General features: G+C 37.8%; 2 protein-coding genes across 4 annotated transcripts; one reads left to right on the top strand and one right to left on the bottom strand.

Moving 5' to 3' along the window:
• Positions 1-16,249: 16,249 nt before the first annotated feature.
• LOC145011759 (pentatricopeptide repeat-containing protein At5g66520-like) lies at positions 16,250-17,736 on the bottom strand. Its single transcript, XM_078970491.1, has one exon. The coding sequence runs from the start codon at positions 17,681-17,683 to the stop codon at positions 16,340-16,342; it is 1,344 nt and encodes a 447-aa protein (XP_078826617.1). The 5' UTR covers positions 17,684-17,736; the 3' UTR covers positions 16,250-16,339.
• A 2,641-nt stretch (positions 17,737-20,377) lies between these two features.
• Positions 20,378-23,810, top strand: LOC145008119 (Transducin/WD40 repeat-like superfamily protein). 3 transcript variants are annotated; one of them, XR_013663275.1, is made up of 12 exons: positions 20,378-20,572; positions 20,659-20,795; positions 20,882-21,010; positions 21,093-21,223; positions 21,320-21,541; positions 21,646-21,818; positions 21,915-22,015; positions 22,091-22,246; positions 22,459-22,514; positions 23,065-23,130; positions 23,222-23,339; positions 23,406-23,541. XR_013663275.1 is itself a non-coding variant. In XM_078966736.1 (12 exons), the coding sequence occupies exons 1-12, from the start codon at positions 20,563-20,565 to the stop codon at positions 23,585-23,587; spliced, it is 1,473 nt and encodes a 490-aa protein (XP_078822862.1). In that variant the 5' UTR covers positions 20,378-20,562; the 3' UTR covers positions 23,588-23,810. The 3 variants fall into 3 exon arrangements, 1 of the variants encoding a protein (XP_078822862.1); XR_013663276.1 differs by having other exon boundaries at positions 23,065-23,126; XM_078966736.1 differs by having other exon boundaries at positions 23,065-23,122; positions 23,406-23,810.
• Positions 23,811-24,663: the final 853 nt, after the last annotated feature.

The following is a 24,663-nucleotide window of genomic DNA, read 5'->3' on the forward strand; positions in this document are numbered from 1 at the left end:
AACCATTCCAAACTTAAAAAATTGATTTTAGGCAAGCAATGAATAATTAAACATCAAATACATCAAACAAACAGCCTCGGCTCTGATACCACTGATGGGTTTTCAGCAAAACATCAATCCTATGGCGTGTATGCAAACCCTAAAGCTTTGGATCTAGTTTGTCTAATGAACATGCAATAATCATCTAAAGCTCATAAACCATAGATCTAGCATACAATAATCGAATTAACATATGAATTAGGGTTTAGATCTTACCTTGATTGTTACGTAGAAATAACAATCATAAATCTACTTGATCTTAACTCTTGAAAGCTTAGTGCCTTAAATGTTGCACCTCTAATGGAATCACAAACACCATGAGCAAGAAGATGACTTAGGAGAAGGAGGAGGAGGCACAAAAACGTCCAAGAATCCTTAGGGATTACTTCACCACATTTTTAGGGCCTTAGGGTTTTCTTATATAGTGAGGCTATTAGGGTTATCAAACAAGGAAATCATAATTTGACTGCTTAAGCTCTAAGCAGCCCATAGACTCCCTCCTTAGAATCATTGGATGAATTCTTATGGGTTTCCCCATAGATTTCATCCACTCCAATTTCTATGGAGTCCATTAGCCCATTTATGCAATTATATTATAATTACAATATCAGTCCCCTTTATATAATTACTCTCTTTTAGCCACCAAAATAATTATTAATTAAATTTTGACTAATATTAATTAAACAATATAATTTCTCTTTTAATATATTATTCATATAATATATTAATAAATCATAATTAATCCTCTTTCTCTTTAATTCATCCTATCAGTTTCTATGGTGAAGGCAAACCAAAAGGACCATGCTCATAATCGGGTCAAATACATACCAAAATAGTTATGGGCTTAGACACCTAATCCAACAACATGGAGTAGGAGGAGCAGTGGCAGTGCCTGTGCCCACCACAATGAGGATCACAGATGGCCGCCCTGCAAATGTCGATGCTCGTACGGTGAAGAGCCGTACATTTCAATTGAACACCGAGGAGGCTTGGGCAATGCCAGACGTTGTGGTTGGTACGTATTTTATCTTCATGCTCTATATTTATTGCATTGCTTGTGTTATATATTATGCTTATGTATAGGGACCTTTTTGGTCAATGGTATGTCTACTCACATTTGGTTCGAATCAGGAGCTACCCGATCGTTTGTACCTCTTGCACTTAGCAAGAAGTTTTGGGATGCATCAGGGACCCTGGATTCCCCGCTTAAGGTTGAGATTACGGACGATCGTACCGTGGGTACTGCAAGGGTGTACCGGGACTGTGTCTTGAATGTGCTTAGGGAGATGTTTCGTGTTGATCTAGTTCTGATACCGTTACAAGGGATGAAGGTGATTGTCGGGATGGACTGGTTAGGGGCCAATAGGCCATGATAGATTGCGAGTACTAGTTGGTGAGGGTTCAAACCCCAAGTGAGGGACAACTGGTTATTTATGGTGACAGGGCGGCCTCAGGGGCGATCCCTCTGTTCATCTGCAAGGGCTAGGATATTTCTGTAGCAGGGTTGTACGATATTTCTAGCATATATCTCGGATACGAGGGTTGAGATCCCAATAGATTTGGATAGGGTACTGGTCATACAGGAGTTTCAGGATGTCTTTCCCGAGGAGTTACATGTAGTGCCTCCTGAGAGGCAAGTGGAGTTTCAAATTGATTTGGTGTTGGGTGCTGCTCCGATAGCCAATGCACCATACTGGCTGGATCCGCCTGGGATGCAGGAGCTATCTACGTAGCTTCAGGAGCTGATAGACCGAGGGTTTATCCGTCCCAGCAGTTCTACGTGGGGAGCTTTGATCCTGTTCGTGAAAAAGAAGGACGGGTCACACAGGATGTGTATCGATTATCGAGAGCTAAACAAACTAATAGTGAAAAACTATTATCTGCTATCGAGGATCGATGAATTGTTTGATCAGCTGCAGGGTGCATCTGGGTTTTCCAAGATTAATCTTCGGTCGGGGTACCATCAGATGAGAATTCAAGATGAGGATATACCGAAGACAGCTTTCAAGACTCGGTATGAGCACTATGAGTTTGTGGTGATTCCATTTGCACTTACCAATGCCCTAGTACCGTTCATGGATCTCATGAATAGAGTGTGTAGACCGATGTTGGATCGGCCGGTGATCATTTTTATTGATGATATCCTGGTCTATTCCAAGACCAAGGAGCAGTATATAAGGGAAGTATTAAAGACACTGAGAACGGAAAGGCTTTATGTCAAGTTCTCAAAGTGTGATTTATGGCTGCGAGAGGTATAGTTTTTAGGGCACATAATCAACCAGGAGGGTATTTTGGTTGATCTAACCAAGGTTGAGGCAGTGATGCAGTGGGAAGTACCGAGGAATGGATCCGATATTAGTAGCTTCTTGGGTCTAGCAGGATATTATCGAAGATTCACCCAGGATTTCTCCAAGATCGTTGTGCCTTTGATGTGTTTGACCAAGAAGAATGTGACATTTTGATGGGGCCCAAATCAGTAGTTGGCTTTCAAGACCTTGCGACAGAGGTTATGTGAGGCTCCGATTCTAGTACTAACTGAGGGGCTGGACGATTTGGTAGTGTGCTATGATGAGTCAATCTCGGGGTTAGGTGCGGTATTGATGTAGAGGGGGCATGTGATCACTTAAGCCTCAAGGCAGTTGAAGCCTCATGAGGCGAACTACCCCACTAACGACCTGGAATTGGGGGTAGTGGTGTTTGTACTCAAGATTTGGAGGCACTACTTGTATGGGGTACGGTGAACTTTTTATACTGATCATAAGAGTTTGAACTATTTGATGGGTCAGCACAACCTCAACATGCGACAGAAGATATGGTTGGATGTACTAAAAGATTATGATTGTGAGATCTTATTGTTGGATAAGGTGTCTAAGTCCATAACTATTTCTGGTATGTACTTGACCCGACCCGGCATGGTCCATTTGGGTTGCATGGCACCATGCAATTGGATAGACTAAATGAGAGAAATAACACTTGGAGATTATTAATATATTATAAGTTCTAATATATTAATAATATTATTTGATTAGTTTGATCAAGAATTAATTTAGAATTAATTAAGTGATCAAAAGATAACTAATTAAATATATGGGTTGATTATGTAAATCATCCATATCTTGTATAGTGGGCTAAAAGGCTCCATGGACTATCAAGTTGGGTTCCACCCATAGGATGCTCCATGGATGCTCCATGGGAGTTACAAACCCATGGGTCATGGAAATGAAGAGTCATGACACATTAGGGTTTAACCCTAGATGTGTCAACACTATATAAGTAACATGTTCTCCACCCAAAATCGGCTACACTAAGAATCAAGAGGGCTTGGCCGATTTTGAGAAGTGTGTATACTCTCATAAGTTCTTCCAAGAGCATTTGGTGTTGTGTGAAGCATTTGAGGCATCACACTTGGGGTGCTAGGCTCACAAGGATTCAAGGAACACAAACAACAACAAGGTAAGTTATTCTATCTATACTTTATGTTAAAATTGTTCCCCATGTATGCTAGATAGGAATATAACCTTGGAATTTAACTTTGCATGACAATTAGACAAACATAGATCCAAGGTTATTAGGGTTGCATGTACACTTAGGAAGTGTTAGAATGCTCAAAACCCATCAGTGGTATCAGAGCCTAGGCTTGTTTGCTCTTACTTGTGCTTAAAAGTTGAAAACAGAATCGGAAATTTTGCTGTCTGCGAATGGACTCGTCGAGTCTATAGGGGGGACTCGTCGAGTCCATGAGTATCTTCAACCAACTCGGCGAGTCAGTTTATGCACTCGGCGAGTAGGGTCAACTGAGTGCAGAATTTCGATTCAGTTGCTGGAAATGAATTAGAAACATTACCCTAAACTGTTTTGGTAATTGAAAACTTGTTTTTTGGTGGTGTAATGTCTTTACTAATTCATTTACAACAACTAGTTATCAAAATTACAAAGTTTTAAATGTAATTTTTGATTGTGTTCATATTCATGTTCTTGTTCTTATGATGTTTTAGATGATCATAGGAATTATTTGTAACCTATGTGGTAGATCAATTCTTGATCATAATGTGTTTTAATGGAGTCCATAACTTATCCTTAAGTTATGGAAAACCAAGAGTCACACTTGAGTTAAAACCATTAAGAAAACACAAGAGTTAGAAAAATGAAGAGTCTTCATTTTATTACTCTATTAAACTCATAAGTTACAAGAAATGAAAAGTTTTGAAAGTTACAAAACTTGCCCTCAAGTTTTGGAACAAGTAAAGTTAAGTTAAAACTTTAAGTTCCAACCCCTAGAATTTTAAAAGTTAAAATTCAACCCTTATACTTATATTATGATGATTTAATAATTATATATATATATAAGAATAAAGTCGTCTTACCGCTAGTACACCTCATTCACGAAGCCGGTCTATAAGGTGGGTATAAGGTTGTTGCCTATAAAATGGTGACTTAATGGGTGTATATTCTCACCCACCGCTTGCTTGACTGGTGGAGGGTCGTTAGCCGAACGGGTAAGACAAGGACTTATAAATTCTCATTCAAAGTATGATGAATAAAATAAAGTAACTAAATGTTTATTAAATTCCCAATCTTAGTTACTTTAGGAAAATGTGAATAAGGTGCTAATCCATGAAATTACACTTTACACTTTGTCTAAGTCGTTGGTGGAGCGTGTGTGGTTAACCGGCACACTAACATGGACTTAACAAGGTAGGTAAAGGGTGACTTAAGGTTTATTATAGTATCGGTGGAGCGTGTGTGGTTTACCGGCACATCGATTGAGTGATAAACTTTAAGGGTACCAAGTGATTTGCATGGTTACTTCACACCTCGTTTTGTGATCCTCGGCATCCCAGTCACAAAACCTGGAGGGCACTCCCGAGATTGAAACATGCCTTTGAAAAGTTCATTGGATCTCAAAGAATCTAGGAATTTCTAAAACCAATAAAAACTAAATATCTAATATTTCGGTTTTCGTGGTGGAAATTGGTGAATCGTCATTCACCTACCTTTCAAATATGGTATAGCTTAGATTACGGCATACCTCTTCTAAGTTATATTATATTGTGATTGGATCCTAGCCTTAATATTACATTTGGGTGTTTTATTAAGGACTCTCTTAAATCTAAACTAAACTTGTTCTTCTCTTTCAGATGTCTTCAAATAATGCTTCTGGCTCGAATCCTAATGGCTCCTTTACTCTTATGAGTTTGTGTGGGAAAGTCACCTTTGATGGATCCAACTTCAATAAATGGATCAGAAACATCAGGATGATTACCCGCTACGAGGACAAAGAATATGTCCTTGACAAGGAGCTTAAGGAAATTGATGAGTCCACTACAACTCCACAGGAGATCGCTGACTTTCATACTCATGAAAGAGATGCAACCAAGGTGGCTTGCATCATGTGGGCCACCATGACAGCTGAACTCCAAAAGTCTTATGAAGATTTCTACCCTTATGAAATGCACAAAGATTTGATGGAAAGATACCATCAAAGTGCACGACAAGAGAGGTACGAAGTCATCTGCTCCATGATAACAACCATGATGAAGGACGGAGAGTCCGTCACGAGCCACATGCAGAAAATGCAAAGGTATGTGGATCGTTTGCTGAAGCTCAATGTGAACTTCCCTGAGGAGCTTGCAATAGATATCATTTTGCACTCCTTACCATCGTGCTATGATCAATTCCGCATGACATATCACATGAACAAGGAAGAGGTCACCCTCAGCAAACTTCAGGGACTTCTCAAGACCGCAAAAACAGGTCTTAAGGGGAAGTCGGTTGCTATCACTCCTACTCCAGACTCAACTCCGGTCTTGGCAATCGGGCAAAGTCGAGGGAGGAAGAGAAAGAGATCTTCAAAGGGTACCAAGGCTCAGACCCTTGATGGCTCTTCTTCAAGTGGAACCAAGAAAGGTTTCATTACTCCTTCTTCTGACCCAAAAGAGGCTGAATGCTTCTATTGCCATGAAAAAGCTCATTGGAAGCGGAACTGCCCAAAGTACCAGCAGGATGTGAAGGATGGGAAAGTCAAACCCAACCATGCAGGTATTTACACTATCATTTCTAATAACTCACCCCATTCGAAATCTTGGGTCCTTGATACCGGTTGCGGTATTCATATTTGTTATGACTTGCAGGGACTAGGAAGAAGTGAGAATGTGGAGCAAGGAAGAATAAACTTAATCATGGGGAATAGGAAAGTTACACCTGTCACCAAGATTGGAGTTTATACTTTATCGCTAAGTAGTGGGTTAAATTTAGATTTGAATAAATGTTGTTATTCGCCAGAAATGGCAAGAAATATTATTTCCTTTCATGCATTGTACAAACAAGGTTTCACCTTTTCGTTTGATAATGAAGTTGGTTCGATTAATGCTTTCTTTAATAATGTACTTTATTTTAAAGCATTACCTTGTGATGGTGTGTATGAAGCTGTATCTATTGTAGATAACTTAGGAAATAATGTTTTGTGTATTGATTCTACTAATAATAATAACTTGGATAAAGCATCATTATGGCATTGTCGTCTTGGACATATAAGCAAGAAACGCATAGGCCAACTCCAAAAGGATGGAGTCTTGGAGTCGTTTGACCTAAAGTCAAATGATAGTTGCGAATCATGCTTACTTGGAAAAATGACAAAGTCACCCTTCACAGGCTCGTGTGAAAGGGGTGAAGGTTTGTTGGACCTTATACACACGGATGTGTGTGGACCATTCAAACATGCCACAAGGGATGCTAATCGTTATTATTTGACTTTTACTGATGATTACAGTAGATATGGATATGTCTACTTAATCAAACATAAGTCAGAGACTTTCGAGAAGTTTAAGGAATTTAAACAGGAAGTCGAGAATCAATTGGGCAGGAACATTAAGATGCTTCGATCCGATCGAGGTGGTGAGTATCTTAGTTCAGAGTTCCTCGACTATCTAAGGGAATGTGGGATTGTCTCACAATTGACACCTCCCAGGACACCGCAGTTGAATGGTGTGGCTAAGAGGCGTAATCGAACCTTGTTGGACATGGTTCGTTCCATGATGAGTCGAGCTTCGCTACCAATCTCATTCTGGGGGTATGCCTTAGAGACTGCCGCCCATATCCTTAATCTAGGCCCTACAAAGAAAGTTGCCAAAACTCCTCACGAGATGTGGACTGGTAAAGTACCTAAACTAGACCACATCAAGATTTGGGGCTGCGAGGCTTTCGTGAGATGCGAGACTCATGATAAGCTCGAACCCCGAAGCGAGAGGTGTATTTTCATCGGCTACCCACAACAATCCTTTGGTTACCTCTTCTACAGACCTAGTAACAATGTGGTCTTTGTAGCAAGAAGAGGAGTCTTTCGAGAAAGAGAGTTTATAAGCCAAGGAGACAGTGGGAGGCAAGTTGATCTTGAAGAAATTCAAGAGTCATGTGGTGAAGGAACTTCAAACTCTAGCCCTCAACTTGAGGAGGAAACTCCTGTTGAGCCAATTGACGAATCTGTACCTCTGAGGCGTTCCACGAGAGTTAGGAGTGCACCTGAGCATTACTATGGATTCCATATTACTGCAGAAGGTGAGACACTTATTAGTGATGAGACACTAGTAAGTCAAGATGACCCTAACAGCTACGAGGAAGACATGGCAGGCCCCGAGTCTGCTAAATGGAAAGAGGCTATGGATAGCGAGATACAATCCATGTATGACAATCAAGTTTGGAACTTGGTTGAGAATGTACCAGGTCGAAAGACTGTAGGGTGCAAATGGGTCTTCAAGAAGAAGACCGACATGGATGGTAAAGTGCACACTTATAAGGCTAGACTGGTTGCAAAGGGCTTCTCTCAAATTCCTGGAGTGGATTATGATGAGACCTTTTCTCCGGTAGCCAAGATTAAGTCTATTCGGGTTCTGTTAGCCATAGCCGCATTTCATGACTATGAAATTTGGCAAATGGATGTCAAAACCGCTTTCCTTAATGGGAAGTTGGCTGAAGATGTTTACATGAGTCAGCCAGAGGGTTTTGTCAGTAACGAGTACCCTAATAGAGTGTGTAAGCTTGAGAAGTCCATTTATGGATTAAAGCAAGCACCTCGCAGATGGAATCTTTGCTTTGATGAAAAGGTCAAGGAATTTGGCTTTTCTAGGAGTGAAGATGAATCTTGTGTATATGTCAAGGCTAGTGGGAGTATAGTTAGCTTTTTGGTATTGTATGTGGATGACATACTACTCATAGGAAACGACATTCCAACCCTGCAGGAAGTAAAGTCCTGGCTTGGAAAGTGTTTCGCTATGAAGGACCTTGGTGAAGCTGCCTATATTTTGGGGATAAGGATCTTGAGAGATCGGAGTAAAAGACTAATTGGACTTAGTCAAAGTACCTACTTGGATAAGGTGCTGAAGAGATTCAGCATGCAGGACTCCAAGAAAGGAGAGTTACCCATCCAGAGTAACGCCAAACTGAGTAAGACACAAAGCCCTAACACTGAGGCTGAGATAGCAGAAATGAGTCGAGTACCCTATGCTTCGGCTGTAGGATCGATCATGTATGCTATGACGTGTACTCGACCTGATGTAGCTTTTGCTTTGAGCATGGTTAGCAGGTTTCAGGGGAACCCTGGCAAGGCACACTGGACTGCGGTAAAGAATATTCTCAAGTACCTACGAAGGACTAAGGACTGGGTCCTTACCCTCGGTGGGAGTAATGACTTGAGAGTTGTAGGGTATAGTGATGCTAGCTTCCAGACTGATAGGGATAACTTCCGCTCTCAGTCGGGCTGGGTCTTTACCCTAAATGGAGGAGCAATTTCTTGGAAGAGTTCCAAGCAAGAGACAGTGGCAGATTCTACTTGTGAATCAGAGTATATTGCAGCTAGCGAAGCGGCAAAGGAGGCATTATGGCTGAGGAACTACATTGGAGACCTTGGAGTTGTACCAGCTATTAAAGAGCCAATGGAAATTTTCTGTGATAGTGAAAGTGCTGTTGCCTTAGCCAAGGAACCAAGGGATCACGGGAGATCCAGACACATCGACAGAAAATACCATTTCATCAGACATCGGATCGAAGAAGGACTCCTCGTGGGAAAGAGGGTATCATCAGATGAGAATCCGGCAGATCCCCTCACGAAGGGACTGACTCGGGTTAAGCATCTCCAGCATGCTCGGAGCATAGGGCTGAAGGATGATATTAGATTTAGTAGTTAGATAATCTCGAAATTTGTAAAGTGTAACTGACATTTGATGATGAATAAAAGTGTTTTATTTATGAGTAAAGTGTTACTATCTCTTGTCGATCGTTTACTATATTTCTTTTGCATGTTTTGACTTCCAGAATAATTTTGTTTGGTATAACATATTATTCAAACCTCCACAGTCGGTCATATGTCGGAAGTAGGTATGAATCAAGACTGTCATGTTTGGTTGTAGAGGTCTGGGACAAGGCTACAACAATCATGAGTGCTCATAAGTTCTGAGCATTGGACTCAACCCACGCTCACTGGAATCACTTCATGGAATTCTATCTCGAGTGATCGTGAGACGGTAATATCATATAAGTCTTTAAACCTAGATATATGATTTGTTACTTACAAGTTGGTTATGCATTGATTGTACGAAAAACGCATTGGTAACTCGATGTTATAAAATCGCGCTCTTGTGTGTAATTCAATGAGTAGTAGAACAAACATATGAGTCGAAGTTTATCTGTTCCTTCTTGGATTAGAAGCTGATATCTGGGCTCCTCGATGATTTTGTTTTGACCTATGTACCGGGCCCGGTCAGAACTAAATTGATGTGTTCAATGAAGTTCTTTGTCAAACAAATCGGAAATCGGGAAACAAATTGTTGGACAATAAGTAAGACATTGTTCCATGTATTTGTCCGACTAATATCTAGAACAGAGGATTATATGATCACTTATCTTAAATGGCGTACCATCATTTTCTCAGTTTCGAGAAACCTTGAAAAGAGCTACGATTGCCGATCGGTTCCTGAAGTCATACTTGCAGTATTAGTTATTAGACTTATCCAAGTGGGAGACTGTTGGATAAGGTGTCTAAGTCCATAACTATTTCTGGTATGTACTTGACCCGACCCGGCATGGTCCATTTGGGTTGCATGGCACCATGCAATTGGATAGACTAAATGAGAGAAATAACACTTGGAGATTATTAATATATTATAAGTTCTAATATATTAATAATATTATTTGATTAGTTTGATCAAGAATTAATTTAGAATTAATTAAGTGATCAAAAGATAACTAATTAAATATATGGGTTGATTATGTAAATCATCCATATCTTGTATAGTGGGCTAAAAGGCTCCATGGACTATCAAGTTGGGTTCCACCCATAGGATGCTCCATGGATGCTCCATGGGAGTTACAAACCCATGGGTCATGGAAATGAAGAGTCATGACACATTAGGGTTTAACCCTAGATGTGTCAACACTATATAAGTAACATGTTCTCCACCCAAAATCGGCTACACTAAGAATCAAGAGGGCTTGGCCGATTTTGAGAAGTGTGTATACTCTCATAAGTTCTTCCAAGAGCATTTGGTGTTGTGTGAAGCATTTGAGGCATCACACTTGGGGTGCTAGGCTCACAAGGATTCAAGGAACACAAACAACAACAAGGTAAGTTATTCTATCTATACTTTATGTTAAAATTGTTCCCCATGTATGCTAGATAGGAATATAACCTTGGAATTCAACTTTGCATGACAATTAGACAAATATAGATCCAAGGTTATTAGGGTTGCATGTACACTTAGGAAGTGTTAGAATGCTCAAAACCCATCACTTATACCATCTAGGGAAGGCCAATGTAGTGGTTGATGCTTTGAGCAGCAAGACGGCAGGTTCCTCGATTGAGAACGTTTGTTTGAGGATGAAAATGATCTTTCCACTGTTGGATATGATCAAGGAGGCTCAAGTGGAGGGTTTAAAGATGGAGAATTGGAAGTTAGAGCGGATACAGGGTCAGATTCCTTTGTTCGTTCGAGTTGGCCGGGATCTATTGACTCAGTGTGGCCGAGTGTGGGTTCCCGTATCTAGAGGGGTGAGGCAGAAGATATTGGAGGAGGCACACAAGTCCAAGTTCTCTATACATCTAAAGGCTACAAAAATGTATACATACTTGAAATTGAGTTACTGGTGGCCCTGCATGAAGCAGGAAATCGTCTGGTTTGTGGAGTGGTGCTTAACCTGCCGGAAGTTCAAGGTCGAGCATCAACGGCCTCATGGCAAGGTTCAACCGCTACACATTCCCATGTAGAAGTGGGAATAGATCACCATGAAATTCATCACGAAGTTACCGAGAACAGTGAGGGGTGTGGATGCCATGTGGGTCATTTTGGATAGATTGATGAAGAGTGCCCACTTCATTTCGATCTCTAAGAGCATCTACATGGAGAAATTGGCGGATGTTTATGTGCGAGAGGTGGTGGTTAGGCACGGAGTGCCAGTGTCAGTAGTCTCTGATCGGGATGTTCAATTCACATCTATATTCTTGATGAAGTTCCACGAGGAACATGGCACTCAACTATATTTCAGTACGGCATACCACCACCAGACCGATGGCCAAAACGAGATGTTGATCCAGATACTCAATGATATGCTTCGGGCATGCGTTTTGGATTTTAGAGGTAGTTGGGATACATACCTCCCATTAGTAGAGTTTTCATACAACAATAATTACCATGCCAGTATCGGCCAACCTCCGTTTGAGATGTTGTATGGTCGGAAATGTAGGACCCCAGTTGTTGGGGCAAGGTAGGACACCGAGTCATGGGGAGAACCAAAGTAGTGCCCAAGACTACCGAGCTGATTTAGCAGGTGTGCAACCGGCTGCGAGTTGCATAGAGCCATTAGAAAAGTTATGCTGATAGGCGTCGATCAGACCTTGAGTTCCAGGTGGGGAACTTTGTGTTACTGAAAGTGTCTGCATGGAAGGGATTCATCAGGTTCCTAAAGAGGGGCAAGCTAGGGCCCCGATATATTGGACCGTTTAGGATTTCGGCCCGAGAGGGCAAGGTGGCTTATTTCTTGGATTTGTCGGACGAGCTTAGTCAGTTACATAACACCTTCCATGTGTCTCTGCTCTGGAAGTGTGTCAAAGACGATGCCGCGGTCGTTTTTCTGGACGATATTCATGTGGACGAGAGTCTGAACTACATTGAGAGGCCCGTTGCGATTTTAGATGGGAAGACCAAGGTTTTTCTGAACAAGGAAATGAAGCTAGTAAAGGTGCAATGGCAGCACCAAAGGGGCTCCGAATGGACATGGGAGCCGGAAAAGGAGAAGCGAGATCAGTATCCGGACTTATTCGCGTCAGCAAACTTTGAGGATGAAGTCTAGTTCAAGTGGGGGAGATTTGCAACACCTGTTCCAGGTATCATTTAATTTTCTTAAGTTTTAGGTTTTTGTGCTATAGTTCAACAAGTTGGGGAGATCCAACTCATCGAGTAGAGGTCATTTATGAGGACGGAAGATTTAGATCCTACTTAACGAGTCGGAAGGTCCCAACTTAAAGAGTAGGCGTTGTAAAGGAAAACCTTGATTTTTAGGTTTTGCATCCTATATAAAGGACTTAATCCACATCTTTTGGCCTCCTTTACCACTTCATTACCCAGAGAAGAAACTCTAGCCGTTCTTTGCTGCTTCCTTGTGCTTGTTGGACTAAGAGAGTGTTTTTGGTGCATTTTATTGAAGAAGTTTGAAGGTTGAGAAGCTTGGAACGAGAAGGAGCTTGTACGTCCAGTATCTACATCGTTTGGGCTTCCATTTGTAGGTAACAAACTGTTACCTTGATCATTCTAGTATTAGATCTCATTCTTCTTGGGTTTAAGGCCATTTTTAGTATATTATAGAGCATTTTCGAGTATTGGGCATGATCTGAAGTTGGAACTTCAGATCTGGACTCCTCTAAATCCTTAGAGTTATAAAGTCGTTGAATTTATCAAGAATTGGCCCTTCTCTTTAGCTAAAACTCTTCCTTTAGCTTGGTTTTGGCATTTAAGAGCTTGCATGCACGTAAAATTTACAACCTTATGTGGAAACCATCCCCAAGGAGGCTAGATCTGCAATTTGGAGCTTTGGGGTAGCTTAAAAACGTCTGAACACAAAAAGGATTGAAGGGACTCGACAAGTCCCCTAGACAACTCGACCAGTCGGGTAGGGTTTACCTGTTTTCGAGATTCTGAGTGATTTCAGTGAAGAATTAGAGTTTTTAGTCTACATGAATTTTCGGGCTCCTGGATATTGAGGAACTCGACGAGTTACATAGGTAACTCGGAGAGTTGACGAGTTACTCAGGTAACTCGACGAGTTGTTGGATGCACTCGACGAGTTGAGGTCAGAATGGACTGTTGACCTTGACTTTAACCAGAGTTGACTTTGAGGGTATTTATGGTATTTCAGGATTGTGACAAGTTAATCACATGATGATTATAGGCAGTTGAGTTGGAGCTTTGCGTGGGAGTTATTTGATCTTATCTTAGCAATTCAGCATTCCTGAAAGGTGAGCCTCCTCATCATAACAATGGGTCGAAGGCACCAAGGCCGGCCCATTTTGTGATATGTGGTACACTTGTTTTTGTATATATACATGGTAAGATAGTTAGTTATACGAAGTGTTATGCTAGCTATATATGTAATACTTGCAGGGAAGACCATGGGGGGAGCCCATGGCTTTTCAAGTAAAGACCATGGGAGGAGCCCATGATACTTGGATGTAAGACCATGTGGGGGAGCCATGGCTTTCCATCTAAAGACCATGGGGGAGCCCATGGCACTTAAGTGTAAGACCATGTAGGGGAGCCTATGACATCCTGGAGTAAGACGTTGGGAGGAGCCCACAACATCCTTATATGTTTGTATGCATGACTTATATGGTATATGTAGCTTCTATAGCTAATATGATTATGTGTTTATGTGGGTTGTGTGTGGGATATGCTCTAGGGAACTTACTAAGCATTAGCTTACAATTGGTGGATTTGTTTCAGGTACATCTGAGACTAAGGGCAATGGCAAGGCTTGATGACGCGGCATGCACTCTCTCACGTGTTTTTATGGTACAATCTAATGATTGGAATAATATTGTTATTGTTATGAATTTGAAAACAAATGTATTGAGATTTTATGGTTTATGGAAAATGTTGTTGACTATTAAACAATGAAAATTTTCTTTTGAAAATCGGGTCGTTACAGTAGGTGTTGGGGATGGATGATGATTGGGTTCCTTTAGGACGGTGGGATGACGGTCGTTCGCCTACATGCCTAGCGAGGTGTTGGTTGTGAGTCTTCAGGTTGCATATGGAATTGTGGTAAGAGTGGTATTGTTGTGTGAGCCTATAGTTCCAGTAGATGGATTGTGTCATGAAATATTGTGAACCTGTGTATGCAACTTGTGTGGGTGGAACCAAATAGTTGTTTTATTGAGACACATAGGTCTTCGTTCTCTTTTCAATCATAATGCAATTTGGGTGTCCAGAGCCCTATAGGATGGCTATTAGTGACTATGTATCTGACATGATTTGGTCAGGCTTATTGATGAATGTTGATTTGTCGGAAAGGTCATGTTTGTGCATCATAAGTTCCATGTTGAAATTTTGTATTTATGGACTCTCATATGTAAGCGAGCGCTTTATATTAGGAATTTGATTGTTAGTGTTAGAGTATTGGTTCTGCAGATTACAAATCGATACGCTCGCAATTGTACCCTTGGATGATCAATCATGTAGTTGAGCGCCTAAACTTGAAAAAGAGAATGATTATGATGAGGAGTGTGAGTAGTTAGTTAGTGTATTATGTTTGTTCTATGGGAAGGTGTTGTCTTGTCAGGAAGTCAAGTCAAACATCAGAAGTCTTTTGGACACAGTTTTGGAATGCGGATTTCGTCGAGAATGTTTGTAGTTAGACTTAGCTATGGTGCTTTCTATTTAGTGGATCATCAAAGTTCCTTGTGGGAGAATCTAGTTGGTTTATGTGTCAGGAAGATGATCATTAGTCTTTAAGTGTAGCTTCAGGGTGTAGACATATGACTTTCTAGTCTTGAGATATTATCAAAAGGATTTAGGATATGTTTGTTACGCTTGGAGTCCATTAGTTTTGGAGTTTGTGAGCAAAGGTGATTAGAATAGAGGAATGTAGTGTCAGCTCAGGCGAAGGCGGATTTCGAAGACGAAATTTGATTCAAGTAGGTGTAATTGTAACACCTCTTTTTCCAGGTATGAAATGCTTTCGTGTTGATTTAAATTAATTTTGAGTTTTAGGGTTTTTGGCAGAACTTGACACGTCTTCTTAATGTCGTGAAGCAGGCCACGTCATTAAGTAGCAACACGACCATGTAATGGTAGCAACGCGAAGACGACTCGGCTCAAACAATTTTCGTTTTCTGTTTTTTAATTTTTTAAAAAAATGAAATAAGTCTTTATTTTCAGTTTTCATTTGAAAGTTTAGAAAAATCATTTAGTTAAAACTTATTCATTTATCATTTTTGGTTTTAGAAAATTAGAGAATGTTTTTATATATGTATTTTTCTAATCGGTTTCCATTTTTAGAAAAGATTGGTGTTATAGGTGGTGGTAACAATGGGGGTGGGTGGGGTCGGATAGGATGGTGGTGGTAATGATGGGGGTGTCGGCGGTAGTGTTGGTAGGGGTGGGGGTGGTGGCGACAATGGTAGTGGGTAAGGTGGAGTGGTGGTGATGGCGGCGACGGTGGTGACGGCGGTAGTGACGGACTAGTAGTGGTGGTGATGGTGAGTCAGTGATTGCAGTAACGGTGGTGGTGGGTGGGGGCGTTGGGGCTTAGGGGTGATGCGTATGGATAGGGTGGGGTGGGAGGGTTGTCATGAACGTAGGTGTTTGTTTATATTTTAAAAAAAAAAATTGAATCGCAAAATATGAATAATAATTATCAATCTTCTAACATTTTATAAGTTCTTTGTAATTTTGAACCAAGGAAAATTTTTTTACTGTGAAAATTCTAAAAAAAATTGTTGAACTAAATTCGTTTTAAAAATTCACATTTTTGTTCAATTTTTTTTTTTTTTAAAAAACGACTAATATTTTCGTAACTAAACGGACTCTAATTATTCCTAATTAAATTCCAACTTTTTGCAAATTTAAACTCTCTTTATTTTACTTTTTTCCCTTACATTTCCGTAAGTGTGCTCTCATTTTCTCCAATATTTTTAAACCAACATTCTTACATATCAAAGAATAATAAAGAAAACAAGACCTAATTACTTCATAGGTATAAACAAAATTACGTTTCATACAACAAGATGTGATTTTCACCTCAAAACATTCATTTATAGTCATTTATCAACACTTCTAATAAAACTCACTCCTCTTCTTTTCCTAACATTTTGTGTAACCATTAACCTTCTAAACCTTTCTTCATCATCCCACTTCTTACCCAAAGCAAACAAATCAGCAATCAAACAATAAACACCTCCATCTTTTTCTGGATTCAACATCTCCACCACTCTATCAATCACCCTTTCAGCCATTTTAAAGTTACATTGAACTTTACAAGAAGAAAGATAAGATCCGAAGATGTTTATATTAGCATCCACCTCCATTTTTATAATAATCTCATACGCATCTTCTAACTCTCCTGCTTTCCCAAACAAATCAACCATACAACAGTAATGATGAATCTTTGGCTTCAATCCATAATCCTTCATCATTTTAAAGTACTCTCTTCCCTCATCAACTAACCCTGCATGAACACAAGCACTTAGAATCCCTGTGAAAGTGAACTCATTAGGTTTAATGTCAGATTCTTGCATTTCATGAAAAAGAGTTCTTGCTTCTTTTATGTATCCATGTTGAGCTGCTCCACAAATCAATGAAGTCCAAGAAACGACATTTGTGTATTGCATCATGTTAAACACCATAGAAGCAACCTTCAAGAATCCAGATTTTGCATACATGTTGACTAATGAAGTTCCAAGTTCCACGTTGAGATTGTATTTGTTTCTTATGATAAACCCATGAATGGATTTTCCTAGAATCAATCCGATTGTTTCCATGTGTCCACATGCGCTTAAGATTGTGCACAAGGAGAAATGATCAGGTTTTAGCTTTTCGTGTATTAACATCTTGTGGAAGAGTGTTATTCCTTTTTTCTGGTAACCTGAATTGATGTATGATGCGATCATTGCAGACCAAGAAGCTGTGTTCCTTATGGGCATTTCATCAAACAAGGATCTTGCTTTGTTTAGATTTCCTGATCTTGAGAAGCCAGTGATCATGGTATTCCAGGTGACGATTGTTCTTTCAGGCATTTCATCGAACAAGACACGTGCATCGTCAAAACAAGCGTTTGAGTAGCCATGGAGGAGAGAGGACATGATGTAAACGTTGGATGTGAATCCGAGTTTGGAAATATGGGCATGAAGGTGACGAAGAAGAGGGAGGTTCTGCAAATGGGTACATGATGTAAGTGTGTGGAGAACGGCGAAGCTGTCCAGGGGGATGGATTGACGATGCATTTGCGTGTAGATTTGCAAAGATTTGGTGGGAGAAGATGTGTTTTTGATGGCTGAAATCCATTTTGCTGATGCTGATGATGATGTTGATATTGTTGATGTTAGGAGACGAACAACTTCATAGACTAGTGGTCGCTTTGATGGGCGATACAAACTCAGTGGCATGAGTGTAACTCTCGACACTCTAGAGGATGAGTTTTTGTTTTTTTTTTTTTAAAAGGTCTCAAAACTCTTGCCCTAAAATTGATATGGATTATAACTTTTAAGCAACTAGCAAACTAGTTGTAAAAGGTTTTAAACAAATTTATGGTATTGGTGTATAGTGGAAATAAAAACTCTTGTGGATTATATAACGTGTCAAAAAATATATACTCTATAAGACATATACGATTTATCAATGTGGTTAAAAGAAATATCGTTACGAGTTAGTTTGAGTTTGAGTGATCATTGAAGTTAGTATCTATTAAGGGTAAATAACATTGTAGCCCTATAATGTTTTGGGTTTTGATCGAATCAGTTCCTTAACTTAATTTCTTGCTTTTTAAGGAAATAAATTCCATTTTGTCGGGTCTTTTTGGCCATTTTGTAAAATATGAAGGGGTAAACTGATTACCCATTGCCCCCTCGTTAAATGAATTATCAAATATGTTTTCCAACTCATTTTCACCTTATTACTCCATTTATTATCTTTTGTTATTGTCTTTCATTGGGTCCATCGTCTTTATCTCAAAAAGAACACTATCTCCCTTGAAAAATTCCCTCCACCCTCGACAACTCTGCCTATCAAAATTGTTTCTTCAACAAATCCAAATCTGTGTTCCACTTCCTATATCTCCAACCTCCATAAACCTAAAAAAGAATCAAACGAAATGGAGCCACATTTGAAACCTCCACATTTCATGTCGGACTGGCGGCGGTGGTTGCAGATTGCATTCGACGCCTCCCTTGATTGTTCACCATCATCGATGATGTTTAGGTCTCTAAGCTGTTTCTCAATCCATGCATCATAATTCTCCAATAGGAGGAGATATCTTTAATGAGATCGTGTTAGGGTCCATAGGGATCCACCACACTCCTCGACCTCTTGACCATCACTGACCTTTAGACCAGCATTAATCTTGCAAACTCCATGATGAAGCATTTCGTTTGTGATTAGTTTTCTCATTATATTTTAAGTAAATATATGATCATATGAGGTTTGTGTTAAGTATATTCTAATTTGTAATTTTGATTCGAGGTTTGAATTGCATATATGAGGTTTGTGTTTGTTTGATTTTGAGTTTGTACCGATAGTGGTTATCGGAGGTGAATTGGGTGCCAGTAGGGTGTGTATGTAATGTTTTTCTTGTGTATTGAAGCACTATCGACTTCATAATTCTCGTATTATTTGTGCATGTGTGTGTTTCTGTAATGTTTCTTTTTGTATTTGCTTTTGAACTTGAAATCAAGGGAAGTCTGTAAGTGTGTTTTATAGAAAATCTTCGAAACAGTAGCGCTATTATTTGCTTGAAGGAAGATTAAGACAATTTGTGTTGTAATTTCTAGGTCCTTTATTATGAACAGATGCAAATGGTAAAAGCTCAAAAACATGTTTGAGAACAAAAGCGACTAAACGGTTGTAACAATTTCCAGTGGAGAGGGGGGGTTAAACTCATGACGTGATGATTAAAGCTTGATAGTTGATAAATCGGTGTGTGCAGTAATGGTGTATGTATGTTTATATGATCCATTCTACAGTTATTTAATTTTGACTTACAAGCCACGTCATCTTCCATTGATTGTTTGGAAGATAGAACCGGTTATTCCAAGTTAAGGGGACCAAATAAACAGGTCAACATACATTTTATTCCCTTAGAAAGCAATAAATCAAATTAAGGGGCTGATTCGTTCAAAACCCAAAACATTATAGAGCTACAGTGTTATTTACCCTATCTATTAAATGTCAACATAATATCATATAATTGTAGAATTTAATTTATTGGATGTCAATTATATATATTATATTAATTTTTTTCATAAAACTATACATTATGGATGTTCTTTGTGTGAATGCTCTTTTTGAGTTGCAAAAATATTAATGTCAACCCTAAAACCAATCGTTTTATATAGATAGTATCACCAATTCAATGAAAACCCTTGCTAGTTAATACTTACATAGTCTTAAGCCTTTAATTATTGGTTTTCCCATGTTTAATTTTCTAGATATAGATTAATAATATCATTATATTTTTGTTTACGCATATATTCCACTTCATCTTTCAAATTAAACATGACCGATTAACTATTAAATTGGGCATTTATGCTGAAAAATCAAGAATGATTTTATTTTAATATTATGATGGTTTTTCTTAAAAAAGAGAGATAAAATTATAATAATTTTAATACAGTTCGCCCTAGTTAAAACTTTTATGGTATTTACTATTATGTTAAAAAATCGAACAGTTAAAAAGATTTATGGATATTTATGCAATCTTCAACTTACAACATCATTTTATGCATCAAAACAATATAAAATTGTTTCATCTACAAACTATTAAACCAAATTATACATAAAAGAAAATATGTTCTAGTATACTCCATCTTTATAACTTATAAAAAATTTTAAAAACAATTTATTAGCATTTTATAAATATACCGTGTATACATTTTTAAATTATCTCATCACATAACTATAACCAAATAAACTATTCATATATATTTAATTTAAATTAATTTAATATACAATATAATATTATAAATAATTACTATTATATTCAAAATCATTTGTATATAATTTTAAATACAACAAAAAATATGTAAATTTAAAATTTAAATTTAAACAAAATTGAATAGAATACCAAATAAACAAAATATGGGACGTCAATAGGGGAAAACAAAATCCTGTTCGTGCCGTTAAGTTCGACCTTCCTCGACCCTTTAGAACCGCCATCGCCATTCGCCACAGCCGCCTGCATCTTGATTCATCATTCATCTGCAGCTCACTTCTTCACGATTTTTTTACCTCAGCTTTCATTCGTTACTCTTGCTCTAAATAATTTCACAAGATGCCACAAGGTTTTCCCTCTTAACTTTTCTGCTTTAGCTAATTTCATCAACGACTATGAACCAAATTGACTGTATGAATCTTCTATTGCTGATAGACCTTCCAGGTTTCTATTATGATGCCGAGAAGAACCGATATTTTCCTGTAAAATCACCAATTCCGGGTTCTTCTTCTAGAAACAGTTCTTCCGCTTCAACCAGCGCTCAAAAACCACCCCCGAAACCCAGCAACAAGGTAACACCAGCTAACCCGTAACCCTAGCACACTTCCGATATGATAATAACTATGAATTAAAGGTTCGATTTTGAACATTCATACAGACGAAATATGCAGCCAAAGTTGTTACGATGCTTCATGTTAGGGAGTTATGTGGTAATTCAATCAGCTGTAACAAAAAGAAGGTGAACTTTCAAGAGCAATACCAAAAGATACAGACATCAAAACCTATAGTAAGTTCAACATCTGATTCGATTGAGAAACTAAAGTCTAAACATATCAATTCTGATGTAATGAATCTATATCTTGCATTAGATTTGGAAATATCAAGGGACACAGAGGATTGCTGATGCTGCATTGGAACACATATGCCTAGATGTTCAGACTCCAAATGGTCTTACTGAAACAGAAATATTACTCACTGGTGGTCTTAATGGCACCTTTTGGTATGTAATTAATTAATAATGACTCAAAATCACATTAATTCATCGTTTTCATCTCAATAGTTATGATTATCATCTTTTTATACTTATGGTATGCAGTTGTTATGAAGTTGGATCTATTGGAGAACATGCTATCAATGGGTTACAATGTATGCCAAATCTTGTTCATCCTATGAACATCGAAAAGGAAACAGCATCATTAAAGTCACCAGGGCTAATTTGGAGACCAATTGGAGCTTTAGTTCAAATGCCTTCAAATGTATCTTGTATAAACTTACCAAGAAACTACCATTCCATTGATTCATCAACTTCACATGCTTTGTATCCTTCACATAGTTGATATTGATCCTACTTTCATTTCTTGATAAGAAAAAAATTGAAAGAATTCAAACTTCAAAGTTGCTCTTTAACTGAAAAGCAAACAGAATAACTACACTTGGATCCGAATCATCTGGTGGATCGGTTTATTCAATGAACATTAGTGATCCATTGGAGTATGATTTAGGAGTTGCAATGTTGAGTAGAAGAATTGATGAGATTTCAAGATTCAAATCCACAATTTGGACATCTGATTCCAATGGGAATCAAGCAGTCATTGGTAAGGTTTGTTTGGTTCTAAAAGAATGAATTCAATATTTGTTTCTACTTTCTTTTCATGTATACGTTTTATTTATTGACAATTTGGAATATTTAGGCACAAATATTGGAGTTGCATTGGTGAACATAGACTCTGGAAGAAAATCATGGATATGTCGTTCCAAAAGTGATGTTTTATCTTTGCAATTTGATTCTTCGGTAAGAACATGATGTGAATTGAATGCAAGAAATAGGAATGTGCTTTTGCTGATGTGTTATTGTTTATGAATTTAGGGAAATAATGTTTTATGTGGATTTAGAAATGGAAGTATTGTGAATATTGACATTCGCCAAAAATTTCAAGAATTTCATGATACAAATACAATACTTCCTAGACATCAAATTCCTCTTCCATCAAGAGGTAAAAAACGTGAGAAACAATGGTTTGAGGTAAATTTACTTGTTTGCCCTTCCTTACCATCTTCTAAACGGCATTTAGTTCGTTTGATTCTGTTGCAAATTACTCAAATGCCCTTTAAATTCACAAAATCTAACCGAAGGATCCATCCTAAAATCCATGGAACAACATTAAAATTACTCAAATACCCTTTTTTAACTGAATTTCATTGATTGTAATATGAGTGAAGTATTTTCATATGCAGCTCAGAGGGAATATTCATCAATCTAGAACAATCTCTATGCCTTCATCAGTTTCATGGTTAGTAAACAAATATTCGAACTTCATTAATCTTTTTTTTTTTTGGTTAAATGCAACAAAAAAAGCAGCGTATTTCATAAACGTTCTTTATTATAGCATCCTACTTTCATTTCTTCGTATTACAACATTCTACTTTAAAAAATCTACCCATATATACATTATATAGCAATGTCATTGAGTAGATTTTTCAAAATGGAAATAAGATGATATAAATTATAGGGAAATCTCCGATAAAGTCCCAATATTTTGGGCCAGTTTACGGTTTAATCCCAACATTTATTTTTTGAACAGAAACATCCCGATTATTTTATATTTTGCCCAAATTCAGGAAACAATCATTATTTTTTTTTCAACAGAAAATGATAGATTATCATATAAAATCAGATAATCGGGACTTTTTTATTCAAAAAATAAAAGTTAGGATTAAACCGTAAACTAACCCAAAATATTAGGACTTTATCGGAAATTTCCCTAAATTATAACACATAAATAAATGAAAGTGTGTTGCTATTTCTTGCATTATTCATGACAAGAAGTAAATTTGTTGCAGTCTGGCGAGACTTAAGACGTATGATGATTATTTCCTGGCCAGCTCCATGGATGGAACTGTATGTAGGTGGTGTACTTTTTTGCATATCACATTTTTATCTGATGATGTGGCACATGATGATTGGATTTGGACTTTGGACTTTCTTTTGTATGTATAGATTCGGCTTTATGATCATCGTTTTAAAGGGGCTTTAGTACAGTTCTACGAAGGACACGTGAATTCGCATACTCGTATACAAATTGGCGTCGACCCATCAGAGAGATTTTTCATATCAGGTATCTATATCTATATCTATATCTATATCTGTATCTGTATCTGTATCTGATATCTGTATTTGTTAGGGGGAGAGGATTTATGTTTGAGGGTATGGAGTATAAAGTCGGGGGAAATGTTGTATGAAGATAAATTCATGAAGTCTGTGGCTACATCTGTATGTTGGCCTTTAACAAGATGTGGAAACCGTTTTGGAGGGGGGGCATGGTTGGGGTCTCAAGAAGGGATGTTTTATGTGAATACCACTTGATCGTTTTCTCTTTTCAATGAATATGTATGTCATTTTTATTTATAGTCATTTTTTAGTTAGGAAATATCGGGTTGGTTTTAGCTTACCATTATTTTTGGAGTTAGATTTATAAAATTTAGAATAAATTATGGAAAGGGTCCTTGTGCTTGTGGTTTCCAAATGTTGTTTTGTACAAAATTTTGTCGATAGAGAATGTAACATGCAATCTATAGAAACGCCTAAAGTGATGTTAGCATATTAAAGTCTAATAAAAGTGATGATAAAATTCAATTTAACTATTTTTAAAGGGTTTATATTAATTAAATTGTATAAACATATGCTCACAAGATTTAATAATCATATTTAAAGTGAAGTACTTAGTCATATCAGTACTCTTTTAAAACCTTTTTTTTTAAACTATATTTATTACGATTATAATCATAATAATGATTCTAAATTTACAACTACAGAGTTTTCTTTTAAATTATTATACTTTTACTAAACAGTAAGGCACGATTTCATACTTTCAATTCTACTTCTATTCTACTCTCCTCTCAGATATCATCAGTATGTAATGTCTTGTATGTGTAGAAAACTAGAAATCGTCCCTTTAATCCTAATGTGATCAGTGATGCGTTTTGTGTTACTTGTAAATTTGTAATAATTGATTCACTATTTCACTATATCATAATTGTTGTAGTTAAGTACTTAAGTAGTGACATCTTATTATTTTGTTAATTGTGAGTTGTGAGAAAGAACCCTGTGTCCCTGTTAAATATTTTGTAATTTTGTTAATTGTAATCAAGTTTACCATCTCACACTTTCACTTTATCATCAGTATCATGTGTCCCAATACTTTTGAGATTAATATGCATTATACACATCAGAGTATATTCAAGTATTTATAAATATTTATATATTTTTGTAATGTTCAGTTTCAGGATGTTTCTTAATTCAAGATTGTGGTCCGTATCTCGGTCATGTAAAGGTTTTGGACTTTAAAGAAATAAAGTTTAGACCTTATTGCATGTTGATAATATTCGTTATGAAATCTAAGCCTTTGATTTGTGTGTTGGAACCTAATGGTAAAAATGAGA

This window comes from Lactuca saligna, chromosome 8 (assembly GCF_052625555.1).
Source record: "Lactuca saligna cultivar CGN05327 chromosome 8, ASM5262555v1, whole genome shotgun sequence".
Taxonomy (NCBI): domain Eukaryota; kingdom Viridiplantae; phylum Streptophyta; class Magnoliopsida; order Asterales; family Asteraceae; genus Lactuca; species Lactuca saligna.

What these genes read in the sequence shown, in the direction of transcription:
- LOC145011759 (XM_078970491.1), bottom strand. Translation starts at nt 17,683, where the DNA reads ATGCCACTGAGTTTGTATCGCCCATCAAAGCGACCACTAGTCTATGAA.
- LOC145008119 (XM_078966736.1), top strand. An exon ending in TACAGACATCAAAACCTATA is followed by an intron (nt 21,011 to 21,092) that starts GTAAGTTCAACA and finishes ATCTTGCATTAG; the next exon opens with ATTTGGAAATATCAAGGGAC. An exon ending in GGTCTTAATGGCACCTTTTG is followed by an intron (nt 21,224 to 21,319) that starts GTATGTAATTAA and finishes TATGGTATGCAG; the next exon opens with TTGTTATGAAGTTGGATCTA.